This window comes from Anolis sagrei, chromosome 3, assembly GCF_037176765.1.
Source record: "Anolis sagrei isolate rAnoSag1 chromosome 3, rAnoSag1.mat, whole genome shotgun sequence".
In the NCBI taxonomy this organism is placed as follows: Eukaryota; Metazoa; Chordata; class Lepidosauria; order Squamata; family Dactyloidae; genus Anolis; species Anolis sagrei.
In genome coordinates this window covers 270043035-270063091 of record NC_090023.1, presented here as the reverse complement: position 1 = coordinate 270063091, position 20057 = coordinate 270043035, and the positions used below count along the sequence as shown (strand labels likewise).

General features: G+C 47.1%; 1 protein-coding gene across 4 annotated transcripts in view; it reads right to left on the bottom strand.

The window, feature by feature from the left end:
• Positions 1-20057, bottom strand: part of LPP (LIM domain containing preferred translocation partner in lipoma) — a 398174-nt gene that overhangs the window by 55847 nt on the left and 322270 nt on the right. For all 4 annotated transcript variants that reach the window (XM_067466127.1, XM_067466130.1, XM_067466126.1 and 1 more), the window contains exon 9: positions 3109-3278. In XM_067466127.1, the coding sequence (XP_067322228.1) occupies positions 3109-3278 (170 nt within the window). The remainder of the gene's footprint in view (positions 1-3108; positions 3279-20057) is intronic.

Below are 20057 nucleotides of genomic sequence, written 5' to 3'. Positions count from 1 at the left end.
GAGGTTGTGTGTGTGTGTGCGGCAGCGGGGGGAGTGATGGAGCGTGGGGTTGCGTGTGTGTGTGCGGCAGCGGGGGGGAGTGGGGTTGCGCGTGTGTGTGTGGCGGTGGGGGAGTGATGGAGCGTGGGGTTGCGTGTGTGTGTGCGGCGGGGGGAGTGATGGAGCGTGGGGTTGTGTGTGTGCGTGCGGCGGGGGTGTGTGTGTGGGAAGCGGCGCGGCGGGGCTTGGAGTGGGCATGGCTTCCACAGAGGGAACTGTGTGCGCGCGCCAGGGAACTTGCGGCTGGGCACCAATGCGCATGCTCAGTTATTTTGCCATTTTGTGAGTGTGTTGTTGTGTTGTTTTTCATTTTGAGTAGATATGTTTGTACCTTATGGGTTGTGTTATGGGCATGGGAATTTTGGTTAAGTTTCGTTGGGGGGTTTGTGAGTTTTGTTGATTTGCCGTTTTGTGAGTGTGTTATTGTGTTGTTTTTCATTTTGAGTAGATATGTTTGTACCTTGTGGGTTGTGTTATGGGCATGGCAATTTTGGTTAAGTTTCGTTGGGTTCTTTTGAGTTTTGTTGTTTTGCTGTTTTGTGAGTGTGTTGTTGTGTTGTTTTTCATTTTGAGTAGATATGTTTGTACCTTGTGGGTTGTGTTATGGGCATGGCAATTTTGGTTAAGTTTCGTTGGGGGTTTTTGAGTTTTGTTGTTTTGCCGTTTTGTGAGTGTTGTTGTGTTGTTTTTCATTTTGAGTAGATATGTTTGTACCTTGTGGGTTGTGTTATGGGCATGGCAATTTTGGTTAAGTTTCGTTGGGTTTTTTTTTGAGTTTTGTTGTTTTGCCGTTTTGTGAGTGTGTTGTTGTGTTGTTTTTCATTTTGAGTAGATATGTTTGTACCTTGTGGGTTGTGTTATGGGCATGGCAATTTTGGTTAAGTTTCTTTGGTTTTTTTTGAGTTTTGTTGTTTTGCCGTTTTGTGAGTGTGTTGTTGTGTTGTTTTTCATTGAGTAGATATGTTTGTACCTTGTGGGTTGTGTTATGGGCATGGCAATTTTGGTACAGTTTCGTTGGGGGTTTTTGAGTTTTGTTTCCTCGTTGGATGCCCCTAACAAATTTATATATATAGATTGTCCCTCCAACCCTGCTATACGCCTGCGAAACATGGACTGTCTACAGACATCATACGCAACTCCTGGAATTATTCCATCAGCTCTGAAAAATCCTGCAAATCTCTTGGGAAGACAGGCAGACAAATGTCAGCATGCTGGAAGAAGCAAAGACCACCAGCATTGAAGAGATGCTCCTCCACCATCAACTCCACTGGACTGGCCATGTTGACCGGATGCTTGATCACTGTTACCCAAAGCAGTTGCTCTACTCTGAACTCAAGAATGGGAAGTGGAATGTTGGTGGACAGGAAAAGAGATTCAAAGATGGGCTTAAAGCCAACCTTAAAAATTCTGGTATAGACACGGAGAACTGGGAGGCCCTGGCCCTTGAGTGCTGCAACTGGAGGTCAGCTGTGGCCAGCAGTGCTGCAGAATTCGAAGAGGCATGAATGGAGGGTTGTAATAGATCTACCTTTTGGTCGGCTAGGCCGAAGCCTGCATAACACTGGCTGGCATCTTGGTAGTCAAGCAGAGCAGGAGGAGGAGTCAAGCTGGCTCCTGATTGGGTATAGCCAGTAGGGGAGGAGTCAGTTTAGAGAGGGAAAATAAGCTGCCTGTTTTGACAGTGAGGGAGAAGGGTTTAGACGAGAGACAGAGAAGGTTGTGAATTTTGAGATAGGAAGTTACAGCAGGGAACTGACAGGAGAAGAAGAGCTTTTAGTGAGCCTCTAGGTTTGGGAATAAGGTGAAGACATTAGGCTAGAGTTTTACTACGTTGAGAGGACTAGTAAAAGAGAGCTGTGTCTTATTAAACTTAAGAGAGGTTTAAAGATACCTTATAGCACAGTGAGTGAGGCAGACGGGAGTCTGTGCTCTAAGAGAAACTGTGTCTAAAAGTAGAACAGTTTGTTAAAGGGTTTCACAGCTGTAAAAGCTATTCTGTCAGGGGAACTGTTTGTTTAAGCAACCAAGTTACTGCAATTGAATCAAGCTTCTGTACCACTCATTTCCAACGAGTTGTTGTTAATATCAAGTTAAATAAACTCTTTCTTAGTTTACTGTTAACTGGTGTATGCCTCAATCCATTCGTTTCCCTCAGAACTCATTCTCTCAACTCATTTTAAAGTCTAGTCGTCCAGTGGAGGGAGCCATAGAAGATTCAAGAGCTCAAACCTACATTACCTGTAATACATTCACACCCTTTTGGTTCCTCAGGCCAGTATTTCTGAGGTGGCGGCGGATAATAATACCAAGGACATTCGGTCACTGACATATCCAACATAGGGTCAGCCTTTGATCAACGCTACATTGAAGGGCAGAGGTGGGATTCTTTGTTCCCCCCTGCCTAGATATCATTGAACTTTCGCTATAAGGGTGAAAGGGAGAAATGTGCCAAGAGGAAGGCACGTCAAGCCAATCCTGATCGGAACTGTCTTCTCTCTGGAAATTAATGCCCTTACTGCAGGAGAACATGGGGATCAAGAATAGGGCTCCACAACCACCTACAGACCCACACAAAGACACCACATCTGGAAAAATGTCATCCTCTGGCTATGAGGGATCACCTAAGTGCTGTATTTGTGACTTTTTTGGCTATTCCTAGACTGTGTTACCTTGGAATCTGCACAAGATATTTGGATTTCTGTTTGGATTATTATGTATTGCTAACCTTTTTTGGATTATAACTCTACTTTCTTTATTTCTGATTTTTTGCCTATACTTTGAATGTGTTTCTACAATAAACTGGACCCTTGTGTGGTGCTGTAGTCATCGGTGTTCCCAGGCATGGAACATAACACTTAATATATGTTCATATATACAAAACTTACAAATTAGATATGACTTATTAACTAAAAATGAAGTTTTGCACACCCGTAATATACGAATGCTGGCCATGATTATGATGATGCTTATTTTTATTGGATTCGGTATCATCAAAGGTATATGCAGAGAAGCGAGGGCTCCCTACTATGGAGCATACCAACCACTATACAAATTGTGGGGTGTACTTACAATATAGCAGGGCTCGCAGTAGGCTTTCTTCTCCACGGCATAGAAGGGCTGGCCCCGGAGGTTGTTGTTGCAGGTCATGCAGGTGAAGCACTCCACATGGAAGACCTGGTCCATCGCGGTGCATCCGGTCCCTTCCCCGACAACGTTCTCCCCGCAACGTGCACAGCGGCCTGGGAAAAAGAGGAGAGGAGACACAAGAAACTATGAGCTAGACCATCCCGGAGTTGGAAAAGGGACCTCCAAAGGCCATCTAGTCGAAGACCCTTCTGCCTGGCAGAAAGACAACAACCAAGCCCTTATGACCGTCCAGCCCCTGCTTCAAAAGATCCAGAGAAGGAGATTCCGTTTGACTTCCAGCCAGATTTATAGTGAACTCATGACATTTAAAGACCCTTCTGCACTTCCATATAAAATAAAGATTTTCTGATTTGAACTGGATTATATGGCAGTGTAGACTCATTTAATCTGATGTGCTAGTAGCCCCCAGTGGCGCAGTGGGTTAAACTCCTGTGCCGACAGGACTGAAGACTGAAAGGTTGCAGATTCAAATCTGGAGAGAGGCGGACGAGCTCCCTCTATCAGCTCCAGCTCCTCATGCGGGGACATGAGAGAAGCCTCCCCAAGGATGATAAAAACATCAAATCATCCGGGCGTCCCCTGGGCAACGTCCTTGCAGATGCCCAATTCTCTTACATCAGAAGCGACTTGCAGTTTCTCAAGTCGCTCCTGACACGACCAAAAAAAAAAAAATCTGATGTGCAATGTTATGTCTAAATCTTGGTAATTATTCAGTTGTTTTATAATGTTATTTTAAGACTCAGTTCTTGTGGGTTTTTTCGGGCTATATGGCCATGTTCTAGAGGCATTCTTTCCTGACGTTTTGCCTGCATCTATGGCAAGCATCCTCAGAGGTAATGAGGTCTGTTGGAACTGTGAAAAAAGGGGGTTTATATATCTGTGGAATGACCAGGGTGAGACAAAGGGCTTTTGTAAGTTGGGCTAGGTGTGAATCTTTCCACTGACCACCTTGATTAGCATACAATGGGCTGACTGTGCCTGGAGCAAACTCTTCTTGAAAGGTGATTAGATGTCCCTGCCTGTTTTTCTCTCTGCTGTTTTTGCTGTTGAAATTTTAGAATTTTTTTTAATACTGGTAGCCAGATTTTGTTCATTTTCATGGTCTCTTCCTTTCTGTTGAAATTGTCCACATGCTTGTGGATTTCAATGGCTTCTCTGTGTAGCCTGACATGGTGGTTGTGAGAGTGGTCCAGCATTTCTGTGTTCTCAAATAAAATGCTGAGTCCAGGTTGGTTCATCAGGTGCTCTGCTATGGCTGATTTCTCTGGTTGGAGTAGTCTGCAGTGCCTTTCATGTTCCTTGATTCGTGTGTTGGGCAATGTTGCTGCGTTTGGGGGTCCCTATGTAGACTTCTTGTCCACAGCTGCATGGTATACGGTAGACTCCTGCAGAGGTGAGAGGATCCCTCTTGTCCTTTGCTGAATGTAGCACTTGTTGGATTTTCTTGGTAGGTCTGTAGATATTTTGTATGTTGTGTTTCCTCATCGGCTTCCCTCTGCGGTCAGTGGTTCCCTTGATGTCTGGCAAGAACACTTTTCCTCTGGGTGGGTCCTTGTCTTGACTCTCGTGGCTTCTTCTCAGTTGTCTTGCAGCTCTTCTGATGTCTGAGGTGGAGTCTCCATTGGCCTGGAGAGCCCAGTTGAGGTGGTTCAGTTCGTCTTGGAGGAGGTGGGCTTCGCAGATTCTTTTTGCACAGTCTGCCAAGGCTTTAATGGGGCTTCCTTTTTGACTGGGTGATGGTTGAAGTTTTTATGTAGATATCTATCTCTGTGTGTGGGTTTAAGCCTTCCTTGACAAAGAGTGCTGGTGTCTTGCCACATTCCCAGGATTCCAAAACATGGAGCCATGACAGTTACTGTGGTGCCAAATTGCATTAGTTCTACCGTGTCAATGCACCCTTTAGGATACAATTCAGCTGGAATACTGTTGGTTTGGCCAACTCCTTTATGACATCAGGGGCTTTTGTTCGAGTGCTCCAGTGCTGCCTAGAAACTCTTGTAGCTTTGTAATGTCTTAAGGTATTGGTACACCAAGCTACAACTCCCAAGTTCACATAACATTGAGCCAAAGTGGTTAAAGAGGTGTCAAAATATATTAATTCTTGAGTGTAGATGCACCATTCGGTTGCGCAAGTTTGAAGTGTAACTAGCAAAAGCAGAAAGGTCTTTTAATGGCATGTATTGTACTTTTTATAGATATTAGCCAAATGCTATTCCACTGTTTTAAATTAGTGTCATTTTTAATGGGGATAGTTCATTTAACGGTTTTTCTTAAATCAATTTATACTATTACAACTGGGGTTTTTTTAAAGCTGTATTTCCCATTAATCTACATAGTGTGAAGCATCAAAGGCCTGGATGAAAGGTGAGAAATACATTAAATATAGTACTCATTGCAGAGCACCTGCACGGTGTAATGCCTTGAGTGTTAGATGATGACTGTGGAGACGAGGCTTCAAATCCCAGCTCAACAATGGAAACCCACGGTAGTCCACGCTCTGGTTACATCCCGCTTAGACTACTGCAACGCTCTCTATGTGGGGTTGCCTTTGAAGATGGCCCGGAAGCTTCAGCTGGTCCAACGTGCGGCAGCCATGATACTAACAGGAGCGGGTCGCAGGGAGAATACAACCCCCCTGCTGTACCAGCTCCACTGGCTGCCGATCTGCTACCGGACTGAATTCAAGGTGCTGGCTTTGGCCTATAAAGCCCTAAACGGTTCCGGCCCAAAATACCTAACCGACCGCCTCTCGGTCTATGAGCCCACGAGGACTTTGAGATCTTCCGGGGAGGCCCTACTCTCGATCCCGCCTGCGTCACAGGCACGGCTGGCGGGGACGAGAGATGGGGCCTTCTCGGTGGTGGCTCCTCGGCTGTGGAACACCCTTCCCGTGGACATCAGACTAGCCCCCTCCCTGTTGATTTTCCACAGGAAGCTAAAGACCTGGCTATTTAAGAAGGCATTTGACCAAGAAGTGCAGTGACTGGCTATTTGAACATAGGAATGGAACAACGGTAATGATATCGGATTGTGTGTTGACGATGAGACGATTCGGAATGTAGTAGTAATTTTGTAGTAATGTTGATATTTTGATAAGATGTTTTTTGATAATGATGATTTGTAGATTATTTTTGCACTATGTCTTGTAAATTGCACTTGTTTTTCATGTTATACACCGCAATGAGTCGCCCTTGGGCTGAGAATTGCGGTATATAAGCGCAGTAAATAAATAAATAAATAAATTAGGCAAGTCACACTCTCTCAGGCTCAGGAGAAGGAAAAAAAGCGAATCCTCTCCGAACAAATCTTGCCAAGCGAAGTGTCGCACACCAAGGCTGGAGGCACACCTTTGAATCCACAAACACTCCCAAGTTCTTTAGCAAATATACAGTTTATTGAATAAATGCAGGCAGTATCGAAAAAGGTGAAAAAGGCAAATGAACGATTATGTAAGAAAGTCTCAAAAACAATCCAACCCAGTAGGTATTATTTATCGTGTCATCAGCAACCATTGTATTACAATTCTAACAGAGCAAAACAAACACAGAGATTAAAAAGAAAGAAAGAAAGAAAGAAAGAAAGAAAGAAAGAAAGAAAGAAACCACACAGATTTTGCAAATTTGGTATTTGGTTAAATGTCCTTTGATCAGTATCTGGCCACTTGGAGTGCCTCTGGGGTTGCCACAAGAAGGTCCTCCATTGTGCATCATGTGGCAGGGCTCAGTGTGCATTGCAGCAGGTGGTCAGTGGTTTGTTCTTCTCCGCACTCGCATGCCGAGGATTCCACCCTGTAGCCCCATTTCTTAAGATTGGCTCTGCATCTCGTGGTGCCAGAGCGCAATCTGTTCAGCACCTTCCAAGTCGCCCAGTCTTCTGAGTGCCCAGGGGGGAGTCTCTCATCTGGTATCACCCATGAATTGAGGTGCTGGGTTTGGGCCTGCCACTTTTGGACTCTCACTTGCTGGGGTGTTCCAGCGAGTGTCTCTGTAGATCTAAGAAAACTATGTCTTGATTTAAGTCGTTGACGTGCTGGCTGATACCCAAACAGGGGATGAGCTGGAGATGTCTCTGCCTTGGTCCTTTCACTATTGGCTGCTACTTCCCGGCGGATGTCAGGTGGTGCAATACCGGCTAAGCAGTGTAATTTCTCCAGTGGTGTGGGTCACAGACACCCTGTGATAATGCGGCATGTCTCATTAAGAGCCACATCCACTGTTTTAGTGTGGTGAGATGTGTTCCACACTGGGCATGCCCAACCCAGTAGGTAAACAAATATATTCCTTCAAAGAGAGCAGTGTAGATACTTAATTCCACAGCAAAATCCACGAATGCAGAGTCCTTAAAACCCACAAGGATAAAGTCCCAAGTCTCTTGAAAACCCAGGAAACAAGGTTACACAGATCCAAAATCCACAGAAGAATTACACAGGAAAACATTCACCAACAGCAACTTGAACATGAGTCTTGAGCAGAGAGTTCCATGAATCTTGACATGAGATGAGAGGAGATTCCATCTGAACATGAGGAAGAACTTCCTGACTGTGAGAGCCGTTCAGCAGTGGAACTCTCTGCCCCGGAGTGTGGTGGAGGCTCCTTCTTTGGAAGCTTTTAAGCAGAGGCTGGATGGCCATCTGTCAGGGGTGATTTGAATGCAATATTCCTGCTTCTTGGCTGAATGGGGTTGGACTGGATGGCCCATGAGGTCTCTTCCAACTCTTTGATTCTATGATTCTATGACATGCATACAAGACTTGACTGGTAACCGATGTTGCGCTCACTGAAGGCAATGCTGTGAAAGCCCTCTATTTATTCAAAAAGACCTACACAAAATGCATTCCGATTCCATTGAGAAAACCCAGGGTTTTTTATTATTATTATTATAACTTTATTTGTACCCCGCTAGCATCTCCCGAAGGACTCGATGCGGCTTACATAGGCCAAGGCCTCAAAACACAACACAACTCTCATGTTTTCTCTTATGTATTCACATGTTTTATGTAATTTATTTCGGGGTTCTTTTACCCCGCCCTTCTCACCCCGAAGGGGACTCAGGGCGGCTTACAAAAACAAAGGCACAATTTGATGCCTACATCACAGAACCATCAACAAAAAATTACATCAATTCACAGGTTATAAACAGTAACAACGGTTCAAGTATTATACCCATAAAATCAATAAAATCAATAAAACAATACAAACATAATACCTCCTCCTACATGGTCAGCGTTCGCTAACTCATAGTTCTAATTTTCGTTCCACTTCATCAGTCCTGTTGGTCTTATTCGCCTGAATGTTTTATTTAATTGCCAGAGTGCCCAAAGGCCTGGTCCCAAAGCCACGTCTTCACCCTCCTCCTGAAGGAGAGGAGGGATGATGATGTCCTGATTTCCCCCGGGAGTGAGTTCCACAGGTGAGGGGCCACCACTGAGAAAGCCCTGCTTCTTGTCCCCACCAGCCTCACTTGTGACAATGGTGGGGTCGAGAGCAGGGCCTCCCCAGATGATCTCAGACTCCGAGGTGGGACGTAGCGGGAGATACGTTCGGACAGATACACTGGACCGGAACCGTACAGGGTTTTGTAGGTCAAAACCAGCACCTTGAATTGTGCTTGGAACTGAATCGGCAGCCAGTGGAGCTGGCACAACAGGGGGGTGGTATGCTCCCTGTATGTCACTCCGGTGAGCAGTCTGGCTGCCGCCCGCTGGACTAGTTGAAGTTTCCGAACAGTCTTCAAGGGCAACCCCACGTAGAGAGCGTTGCAGTAGTCTATTCGGGATGTAACAAGAGCATGGACCACCGTGGTAATTATGATGTTGTTGTTTATTGTTTGCATTTTCGGTTTGCGTTTTCGGTTTTACTCTGTTGTAATACGTTGTTTGGGCTTGGCCTCATGTAAGCTGCCCCGAGTCCCCATCGGGGAGATGGTGGCATGGGGGCCACCGCTGAGAAGGCCCCGTCTTTCGTCTCTGCCAGCCATATTTGCGATGCTGGCGGGAGCGAGAGCAGGGCCTCAACAGATGATCTTAAACTGTGAAGGAGATGTGTTTGGACAAGTAAGCTGGGCCAGAACCGTTTAGGGCTTTATAGGTCAAAATCAGCACTTTGAATTGAGCTCGGAAGTGGACTGGCAGCCAGTGGAGCTGGCACAACAAGGGGGTGGTATGCTCCCTGTATGTCACTCCAGTTAGCAATCTGGCTGCCGCCTGTTAGACTACTTGTAATTTCCAAACAGTCTTCAAAGGCAGCCCCACGTAGAGTGCGTTGCAGTAATCTATTCGGGATGTAAGAAGAATAGAATTTAGGCCTCTTCTACACTGCCAAATAAAATGCATCTTATCTGCTTTGAACTGGATTATATGGCAGTGCAGACTCATAGAATCATAGAATCAAAGAGTTGGAAGAGACCTCATGGGCCATCCAGTCCAACCCCATTCTGCCAAGAAGCAGGAATATTGCATTCAAATCACCCCTGACAGATGGCCATCCAGCCTCTGTTTAAAAGCTTCCAAAGAAGGAGCCTCCACCACACTCCGGGGCAGAGAGTTCCACTGCTGAACGGCTCTCACAGTCAGGAAGTTCTTCCTCATGTTCAGATGGAATCTCCTCTCTTGTAGTTTGAAGCCATTGCTCCATTGTGTCTCCAGGGAAGCAGAAAACAAGCTTGCTCCCTCCTCCTCCCTGTGGCTTCCTCTCACATATTTATACGTGGCTATCATATCTATTCTCATCCTTCTCTTCTTCAGGCTAAACATGCCCAGCTCCTTAAGCCGCTCCTCATAGGGCTTGTTCTCCAGACCCTTGATCATAACATGCCTCTTATCTGCTTTGATAATCTGGAATATATGGCAGCGTAGAACCAGCCTTAGCCTCTCGGCAGAGCCCAAGGGACCAGCCAGGCTAGGTAATGCGATGAATGAATCCTCCCGAATTAAGCATCCAAGTATGGAGCACATCCTGCCTCATTTGAACACGGCGAGGGGTCCTTTGGATGCCTGCGTGGCTATCATATCTATTCTCATCCTTCTCTTCTTCAGGCTAAACATGCCCAGCTCCTTAAGCCGCTCCTCATAGGGCTTGTTCTCCAGACCCTTGATCATAACATGCCTCTTATCTGCTTTGATAATCTGGAATATATGGCAGCGTAGAACCAGCCTTAGCCTCTCGGCAGAGCCCAAGGGACCAGCCAGGCTAGGTAATGCGATGAATGAATCCTCCCGAATTAAGCATCCAAGTATGGAGCACATCCTGCCTCATTTGAACACGGCGAGGGGTCCTTTGGATGCCTGCGTGCCTCCCGTGGACCCCCAGAGCTTTGCCTCAGCCACAAAGCAACACATGACGAAGAGCCAAAGAAACAGAACATGCTGTCTCCGCAGAGCCGGCCCGTGATGTCTTTCTCATGTAAATGGAGCCGGCTGAAATGCCCACCGAGGTGCCATCAATAACAACCGCCATCCCCACGGTGCCCCCCCCTCCCTCCCCGCCTGGAGCCGCCAGCTGCCATTTTTCTAATTGTCGCCGCTTTCGGAGTCCCTCCAATAAGTGCCTTTTTGAGATTCATGGCACATCCGGCTTCTGGACGGCCGGGAAGCCACTGGCAGGGAATGTGGAAAAATCATTATTCCTAATGAAGAAATATTGATGACAAAACAGCATTTCTAGGACGGAGCGTTGAACGTAAGTCAACAGTCTGACGGGTTTTCTGTCCGCAGCAGCTCCATTCTTGGGCACTTCTTCGCAGCAATGGACTTCCATTCATTCATAAGGGACCGGTGTTTAATCTTTCAAGGCTTTCTTTGACAGCAAAGGGTAAGCAAACGCTGGGCATGGCAAGAAGGACCGCTGCTCGATTCCTTTTCCTCCTTTCTTTAAAGCAACACAACAACAAAAGGTATCGATTGCCTGAAATATATGACCTCAGTTCAGAAGACAAGGGTCTCCCTTGAGCCGAAAGACCTTCAGTTTCATAGAATCAGAAACTTACTTACTTACTTAGGTGATCCCTCGTTGGACGAGTAAGATGGTCTTCCTTGATGACTATTTTTGTGGGTTCGTAGGTGGCTGTGGAGCCCTATTCTTGACCCGCATCTTCTCCCACAGTGAAGGCATTGGTTTCCAGGTGGAAGGTGGTCCCGGTCAAGGTTAGCTTGATGCGCCTTCCTCCTGGCACGTTTCTCTCTTTCACCCTCCACTCGTGCCTCCTCGAATTCTGCAGCACTGCTGGTCACAGCTGACCTCCAGCTGGAGCGCTCAAGGGCCAGGGCTTCCCAGTTCTCAGTGTCTATGCCAGAGTTTTTAAGGTTGCCTTTGAGCCCATCTTTAAATCTCTTTTCCTGCCCACCAACATTCCGTTTTCCATTCTTGAGTTTGGAGTAGAGCAACTGCTTTGGGAGACGGTGGTCAGGCATCCGGACAACGTGGCCGGTCCAGCGGAGTTGATGGCAGAGGACAATCGCTTCAATGCTGGTGGTCTTTGCTTCTTCCAGCACGCTGACGTTTGTCTGGTCTTCCCAAGATATTTGCAGGATTTTCCGGAGGCAGCGCTGATGGAATCATTCCAGGAGTTGCATGTGACATCTGTAGACAGTCCACGTCTCACAGGCATAGAGCAGGGTTGGGAGGACAATAGCTTTATAGACAAGCACCTTGGTATCCCTACGGATGTCCCAGTCCTCAAACACTCTCTGCTTCATTTGGGAAAATGCTGCACTCGCAGAGTTTTCAGAATCAGAAACATGGGCCACCTAGTCCAACCACCTGGTATGCAGGAAAAGCACAATCAAAGCCCCCCTGACAAATGGCCATTAAGCCACTATTTAAAAGTGTCCAAGGAAGGAGCTTCCACTGGACTCTGAGTTCCACTTTTGAACAGTTCTTCCTACGGTCAGGAAGTTCTTAGAATCATGGAATCAAAGAGTTGGAAGAGACCTCCTGGGCCATCCAGTCCAACCCCATTCTGCCAAGAAGCAGGAATATTGCATTCAAATCACCCCTGACAGATGGCCATCCAGCCACTGTTTAAAAGTCTCCAAGGAAGGAGCTTCCACTGGACTCTGAGTTCCACTTTTGAACAGTTCTTCCTACGGTCAGGAAGTTCTTAGAATCATAGAATCAAAGAGTTGGAAGGGACCTCCTGGGCCATCCAGTCCAACCCCATTCTGCCAAGAAGCAGGAATATTGCATTCAAAGCCCCCCTGACAGATGGTCATCCAGCCTCTGTTTAAAAGTTTCCAAAGAAGGAGCCTCCACCACACTCCGGGGCAGAGAGTTCCACTGCTGAATGGCTCTCACAGTCAGGAAGTTCTTCCTCATGTTCAGATGGAATCTCCTCTCTTGTAGTTTGAAGCCATTGTTCCATTGTGTCCTAGTCTCCAGGGAAGCAGAAAACAAGCTTGCTCCCTCCTCCTCCCTGTGGCTTCCTCTCACATATTAATACATGGCTATCATATCCCCTCTCAGCCTTCTCTTCTTCAGGCTAAACATGCCCAGTTCCCTAAGCCGCTCCTCATAGGGCTTGTTCTCCAGACCCTTGATCATTTTAGTCGCCCTCCTCTGGACACATTCCAGCTTGTCAATCTCTCTCTTGAATTGTGGTGCCCAGAATTGGACACAATATTCCAGAGGTGGTCTAACCAAAGCAGGTATACAACCTCACACTATTCTTCTGAATGTTCAGGTGGAATTTCCTTTCCTGTAACTTGAATCCATGACTCCATTCAGTCTTTGTCTCCAGGGCAGCAGAAAGGAAGCCTGCTCCGTCTTCCTTATAACATCCTTTATGCATGGCTCTCATTTCTCTATCAACTGACTCAGGTTCGCAGCTTGGGAGTGATCTTGGACTCATCGCTGAGCCTGGAACCCCAGGTTTCAGTGGTGGCCGGGAGAGCTTTTGCACAACTAAAACTTGTGCACCAGTTGTGTCTGTACCTTGGGAAGTCTGATCTGGCCACAGTGGTCCATGCTCTTGTTACATCCCGAATAGACTACTCCAATGCACTCTACATGGGGTTGCCCTTGAAGACTGTTCAGAAACTTCAACTGGTCCAGCGAGCGGCAGCCAGGCTGCTCACGGGAGCGACATACAGGGAGCACACCACCCCCCTGCTGTGTCAGCTCCACTGGCTGCCGGTTCAGTTCCGAGCACAATTCAAGGTGTTGGTCTTGACCTATAAAACCCTGTACGGTTCCGGTCCAGTGTATCTGTCTGAACGTATCTCCCTCTACATCCCACCTCGGAATTTGGGATCATCTGAGGGGGCCCTGCTCTCGACTCCACCGCTATCACAAGTGAGGCTGGTGGGGACGAGGAGCAGGGCCTTCTCAGTGGTGGCCCCTCACCTGTGGAACTCACTCCCGGGGGAAATCAGGGCATCAACATCCCTCCTCTCCTTCAAGAGGAAAGTAAAGACATGGTTGTGGGACCAGGCCTTTGGACAATCTAACTCCTAGATAAGGGTAACCAGACGAATGGGACTAACAGGACTGACAACTGTGGAATTGGAAACTGAACTATGAGCTAGCGAACGTTGACCATCAATGAGGAGAAACTGGTTTGTATTGATTCTATTGGTTTTATTGCTCTTTAGGACGCTCCTCAGAGGGATTATTCATGGTCTCCACACCTTTGATCTCTTCAATTGCCCTCTTCCTCTGGGCACCTTCCAGCTTAGAGTCAATCTCTCTTTTGAACTGTGGGGCCCAGAACTGGATGCAGGACCTCATCACATGAGAGAATGAATCCACCTGAAATCCGGTTTCTGCCTCCTGAAGAATTCTGGGGTTTGTAGTTTAGGGAAGAGCTTTTAACAGCCTTACTAAACTACAAACCCCAGAATTCTGTGGAGGCAGAAACCAGATTTAAAGTGGATTAATTCTCTCATGTGATGAGGTCCTGTGTCCAATTCTGGGCCCCACAGTTCAAAAGAGAGATTGACTCTAAGCTGGAAGGTGCCCAGAAGAAGAGGTTGATTTTCCTGATTTTCTGGGCAGGTGAAGTCTGTCGAAATCACTACGCGGGTGTCATGAATAGTGGATTGTCATCAGTTTTCTTTTTTTCTGTTTGGGTCATGCAACTCTGCTTGTGTCCAGTTCACAATTCCAGCAGTATATCTGATGACAGGGGTGGCCAATTTTCCTGGTTTCCAACAGACCTCACAACCTCTGAGGATGCCTGCCATAGATGCAGGCAAAATATTAGGAGAGAATGCTTCTAGAACAACTTGTGCATGTAATGTCGAAGGCTTTCATGGCCGGAATCACTGGGTTGTAGGTTTTTTCAGGCTATATGGCCATGTTCTAGAGGCATTTCTCCTGACGTTTCGCCTGCATCTATGGCAAGCATCCTCAAAGGTAGTGAGGTCTGTTGGAACTGGGTCAGAGTAAGCTCCTGACCATTTGTCTAGCTTGCTGTTGACCTTTGCAACCTGAAAGACAGTTGCATCTGTCAAGTAGGAAATGTAGGTACTTCCTGTGCAGGGAGGCTAATGTAACTAATTCACAATGCCATAAAAATCTCCAGCAGTGTGCGAAAGAATCAGGAAGTACTCCATCAAAGGACTCGGTGTCACAATAGCTCTCCCGGTGGCCAGAATTCGAGCATACCCTCATGAAGATGGAATGTTAAATTGCCTCTGTGTTTGTCTATATATGTTGTGTGTCTATGGCACTGAATGTTTGCCATGTATATGTGCATTGTAATCCGCCCTAAGTCGGATTACAAGGGCTAGAAGGCATGATCCTCAAGTTTGCAGATGACACCAAATTGGGAGGGATAGCCAATACTCCAGAGGACAGGAGCAGGATTCAAAACGATCTTGACAGATTAGAGAGATGAATGGCCAAAACTAACACAATGAAGTTCAACAGTGACAAATGCAAGATACTCCACTTTGGCAGGAAAAACGAAATGCAAAGATACAAAATGGGGGACAATGCCTGGCTCGAGAGCGGTACGTGTGAAAAAGATCTTGGAGTCCTCGTGGACAACAAGTTAAACATGAGCCAACAATGTGATGTGGCGGCAAAAAAAGCCAGTGGGATTTTGTCCTGCATCAAAAGGAGCATAGTGTCTAGATCTAGGGAAGTCATGCCCCCCATGCTCTATTCCGCTTTGGTTAGACCACACCTGGAATATTGTGTCCAATTCTGGGCACCACAATTCAACAGAGATATTGACAAGCTGGAATGTGTCCAGAGGAAGGCAACTAAAATGATCAAGGTTCTGGAGAACAAGTCCTATGAGGAGCGGCTTAAGGAGTTGGGCATGTTTAGCCTGAAGAAGAGAAGGCTGAGAGGAGATATGATAGCCATGTATAAATATGTGAGAGGAAGCCACAGGGAGGAGGGAGCAAGCTTGTTTTCTGCTTCCTTGGAGACTAGGACGCAATGGAACAATGGCTTCAAACTACAAGAGAGGAGATTCCATCTGAACATGAGGAAGAACTTCCTGACTGTGAGAGCCGTTCAGCAGTGGAACTCTCTGCCCCGGAGTGTGGTGGAGGCTCCTTCTTTGGAAGCTTTTAAACAGAGGCTGGATGGCCATCTGTCAGGGGTGATTTGAATGCAATATACCTGCTTCTTGGCAGAATGGGGTTGGACTGGATGGCCCAGGAGGTCTCTTACAACTCTTTGATTCTATGATTCTAAGTCTCCTGTGGGGTGAGAAGGGCGGAATGTAAATACTGTAAATAAGTAAATAAACAAACTGGGAAGAGACATTGAGCTCCAGGAGCAACAAAGGCCCGACAGAAAGAAATTCTCTACACTAGCCCATAGCAACAGCTCGTTGCCAGCCTCAAAAACTGCAAATTGCCAGGCTGGATTATCAGTTTTCATAACAACGGCGCATTATTCGGATTCCCAGGTGTGACAGCAAATAGAAATCACAGGCTGGTGCCATAATCACAGCACGAGATATGTGAGTGCCACTTTCGCAGAGACTGTCCCTTTTGGGGTGCAGTATTGGGGAGCGATTTGATTGTCTTTGTGCTCTGTTTTGCAACCCTTCCCACCTCCCCATTTATGGCCTCCTACACTTATGCAATGATCTGGAAACAGTACCTGTGGGTGGGAAGGAGGAGTTTTTGCAGACCACAAGATAAACATGAGCCAACAGTGTGATGCGGAACACTGTAGGAAGGTGTGACTGGTGGAAACAAGAGACAGGGCCTTTTCAGTGGTGGCCCCTCAGCTGTGGAAGTCCCTCCCCATTTTCCTGGCCTTCAGATTTATTTTATTTATTTATCGTGTCATCAGCAACCGTTGTATTACAATTCTAGCAGAGCAAAACAAGCACACAGATTAAAAAGAAAAAGGAAAAGAAAACACACAGATTTTGCAAATTTGGTATTTGGTTAAATGTCCTTTGACCAGTATCTGGCCACTTGGAGTGCCTCTGGGGTTGCCGCAAGAAGGTCCTCCATTGTGCATGTGGCAGGGCTCAGGGTGCATTGCAGCAGGTGGTCAGGCTTGCTCCTCTCCGCACTCGCATGTCGAGGATTCCACCCTGTAGCCCCATTTCTTAAGATTGGCTCTGCATCTCGTGGTGCCAGAGAGCAGTCTGTTCAGCGCCTTCCAAGTCGCCCAGTCTTCTGTGTGCCCAGGGGGGAGTCTCTCATCTGGTATCACCCATGGATTGAGGTGCTGGGTTTGGGCCTGTCACTTTTGGACTCTCGCTTGCTGGGGTGTTCCAGCGAGTGTCTCTGTAGATCTAAGAAAACTATGTCTTGATTTAAGTTGTTGACGTGCTGGCTGATACCCAAACAGAGGATGAGCTGGAGATGTCTCTGCCTTGGTCCTTTCACTATTGGCTGCTCCTTCCCGGCGGATGTCAGGTGGTGCAATATCGGCTAAGCAGTGTAATTTCTTCAGTGGTGTGGGGCGCAGACACCCTGTGATAATGCGGCATGTCTCAATAAGAGCCACATCTACTGTTTTAGTGTGGTGAGATGTGTTCCACACTGGGCATGCATACTCAGCAGCAGAGTAGCATAGCGCAAGGGCCGATGTCTTCACTGTGTCTGGTTGTGATCCCCAGGTTGGGCCTTCAGAAAGAGAGTGAAAATGTGGCTTTGGGATCAAGCCTTTGGAGAAGTGCAATAGGAATGTGTGCAAAGGATATGGAATGTGTGCAATGATGACTGGAATGGACCCGGATCATGATTGTGGATTGTTGTTCATTCGTTCAGTCGTCTCCGACTCTTCGTGACCTCATGGACCAGCCCACACCAGAGCTCCCTGTCGGCCGTTACCACCCCCAGCTCCTTCAAGGTCAGTCCAGTCACTTCAAGGATGCCATCCATCCATCTTGCCCTTGGTCGGCCCCTCTTCCTTTTGCCTTCCACTTTCCCCAGCATCATTCCCTTCTCTGGGCTTTGCTGTCTCCTCATGATGTGGCCAAAGGACTTCAACTTTGTCTCTAGTATCTTTCCCTCCAGTGAGCAGTCGGGCTTTATTTCCTGGAGGATGGACTGGTTGGATCTTCTCGCAGTCCAAGGCACTCTCAGCACTTTCCTCCAACACCACAGCTCAAAAGCATCTCTCTTCCTTCACTCAGCCTTCCCTCAGGTCCAGCTCTCACATCCGTAGGTGACTACAGGGAAGACCATGGCTTTGACTAGGCGGATCTTTGTTGCCAATCTGATGTCTCTACTCTTCACTATTTTATCAAGACTGGACATTGCTCTCCTCCCAAGAAGGAAGCGTCTTCTGATTTCCTGGCCACAGTCTGCATCTGCACTCATCTTTGCACCTAGAAATACAAAGTCTGTCACGGCCTCCACGGTTTCTCCCTCTATTTTCCAGTTGTCAATCATTCTTGTTGCCATAATCTTGGTTTTTTTGACGTTTAGCTGCAACCCGGCTTTTGCGCTTTCTGATTGTGGATAGCGTGGTTTTAATAGTGGATGTAATGTCTTTAACTGTTTTAATGTGCATTCATTTTAAAATGTTTATTTTAATTGTATGCCGTTTTTAAGGCATTGAATAGTCACTTATGTGTAAAGCCTACTTGAGTCCCCTTCTCGGTTGAGAAGGGCAGGAAATAAGGTAAACAGGGTATAGAGTCACAACCTGTGCTGGATGGGGTCACACACACTTGAAGACGCAGGTTCTTGGCCACGGTGGTCCATGCTCTCGTTACATCCAGGATAGACTACTGCAATGCACTCTATGTGGGGTTGCCTTTGAAGACTGCTCGGAAGCTTCAAATAGTCCAAAGAGAGGCAGATAGGTTAATAACTGGGGCGGCATACAGGAAGCATACAATTATCATGTTGCGCCAGCCCCACTGGCTGCCAGTTTGCTACTGGGCACAATCCCTAATCCATCTAAAACACAGACATGTGCCTTTCATCTCAAGAACAGACAAGCATCCCGAGCTCTGAGGATTACCTTGGAAGGAATCCCACTGGAGCATTGCAGCGCACCCAAATACCTGGGAGTCACTCTGGACCGTGCTCTTACCTACAAGAAGCACTGCCTGAACATCAAGCAAAAAGTGGGTGCTAGAAACCATATCATACGAAAGCTGACTGGCACAACCTGGGGATCACAACCAGACACAGTGAATTTTTATTTATTTATTTTATTTCGAGTACTTCTACCCTGCCCTTCTCAACCGCCGAGGGGGGACTCAGGGCGGCTTACAAAAAAAAAGAGGTACAATTCGATGCCTACACAGAATACACATACGTATAAAACAGCAGTTAAGCAATTATCACAGTTAAAAACAATTGGTATCTAACACAATCAATAAAAACTAATCTCAAGCACAGCGTTCGTCTTTCCGAGTTCCATAATTCCATTCCACTTAGTCAATTCCTGTCCATCGTCGAAGTCCTTCCTTTATCTGCCAGAATGTCCAAATGCCTGATCCAAAATTCATGTTTTCAATTTTTTTCCTAAAGGAAAGGAGGGATGTCGCTGATCTAATTTCCTCGGAGAGTGAATTCCACAGATGAGGGGCCACCACTGAGAAGGCCCTGCTCCTCATCCCCGCCAATCTCACTTGTGATAGAGGCGGGGTCGAGAGCAGGGCCTCCCCAGAAGATCTTAAACTCCGAGGTGGGACGTAGAGGGAGATCCGTTCAGGCAGATACGCTGGGCCGGAACCGTATAGGGTTTTGTAGGTCAAGACCAGCACTTTGAATTGTGCTTGGAACTGGATCGGCAGCCAGTGGAGCTGACACAACAGGGGGGTGGTATGCTCCCTGTATGACGCTCCTGTAAGTACTCTGGCTGCCTCCCGCTGGACTAGTTGGAGTTTCCGAACAGTCTTCAAAGGCAACCCCACGTAGAGTGCGTTGCAGTAATCTAATCGGGATGTAACAAGAGCGTGGACCACCATGGCCAGATCCGACTTCCCAAGGTACGGGCGGGTGAAGACATCTGTCCTTGCGCTTTGGTACTCCGCTGGTGAGTACATGTGCGGAACACATCTCACCATGCTAAAACAGTGGATGTGGCTCTTAATGAGACATGCCACATTATCACAGGCTGTCTGTGCCCTACACCACTGGAGAAATTACACTGTTTAGCCGGTATTGCACCACCTGATATCTGCCGTGAAGTAGCAGACAATAGCGAAAGGACCAAGGCAGAGACATCTCCGGCTCATCCCCTGTTGGGATATCAGCCAGCACACCAACGCCTTAAATCAAGAAATAGTTTTCTAAGATTTAGAGATACTTGCAGGATCACCTCAGCAAGCAAGAATCCAAAAGTGGCAGGCTAAAACCTAGCACCTCAATCCATGGCTGATACCAAATGAGAGACTCCCCCCTGGGCACACAAAAGACTGGGCGACTTGGAAGGTGCTGAACAGACTGCGCTCTGGCACCACGAGATGCAGAGCCATCCTCAAGAAAGTGGAGT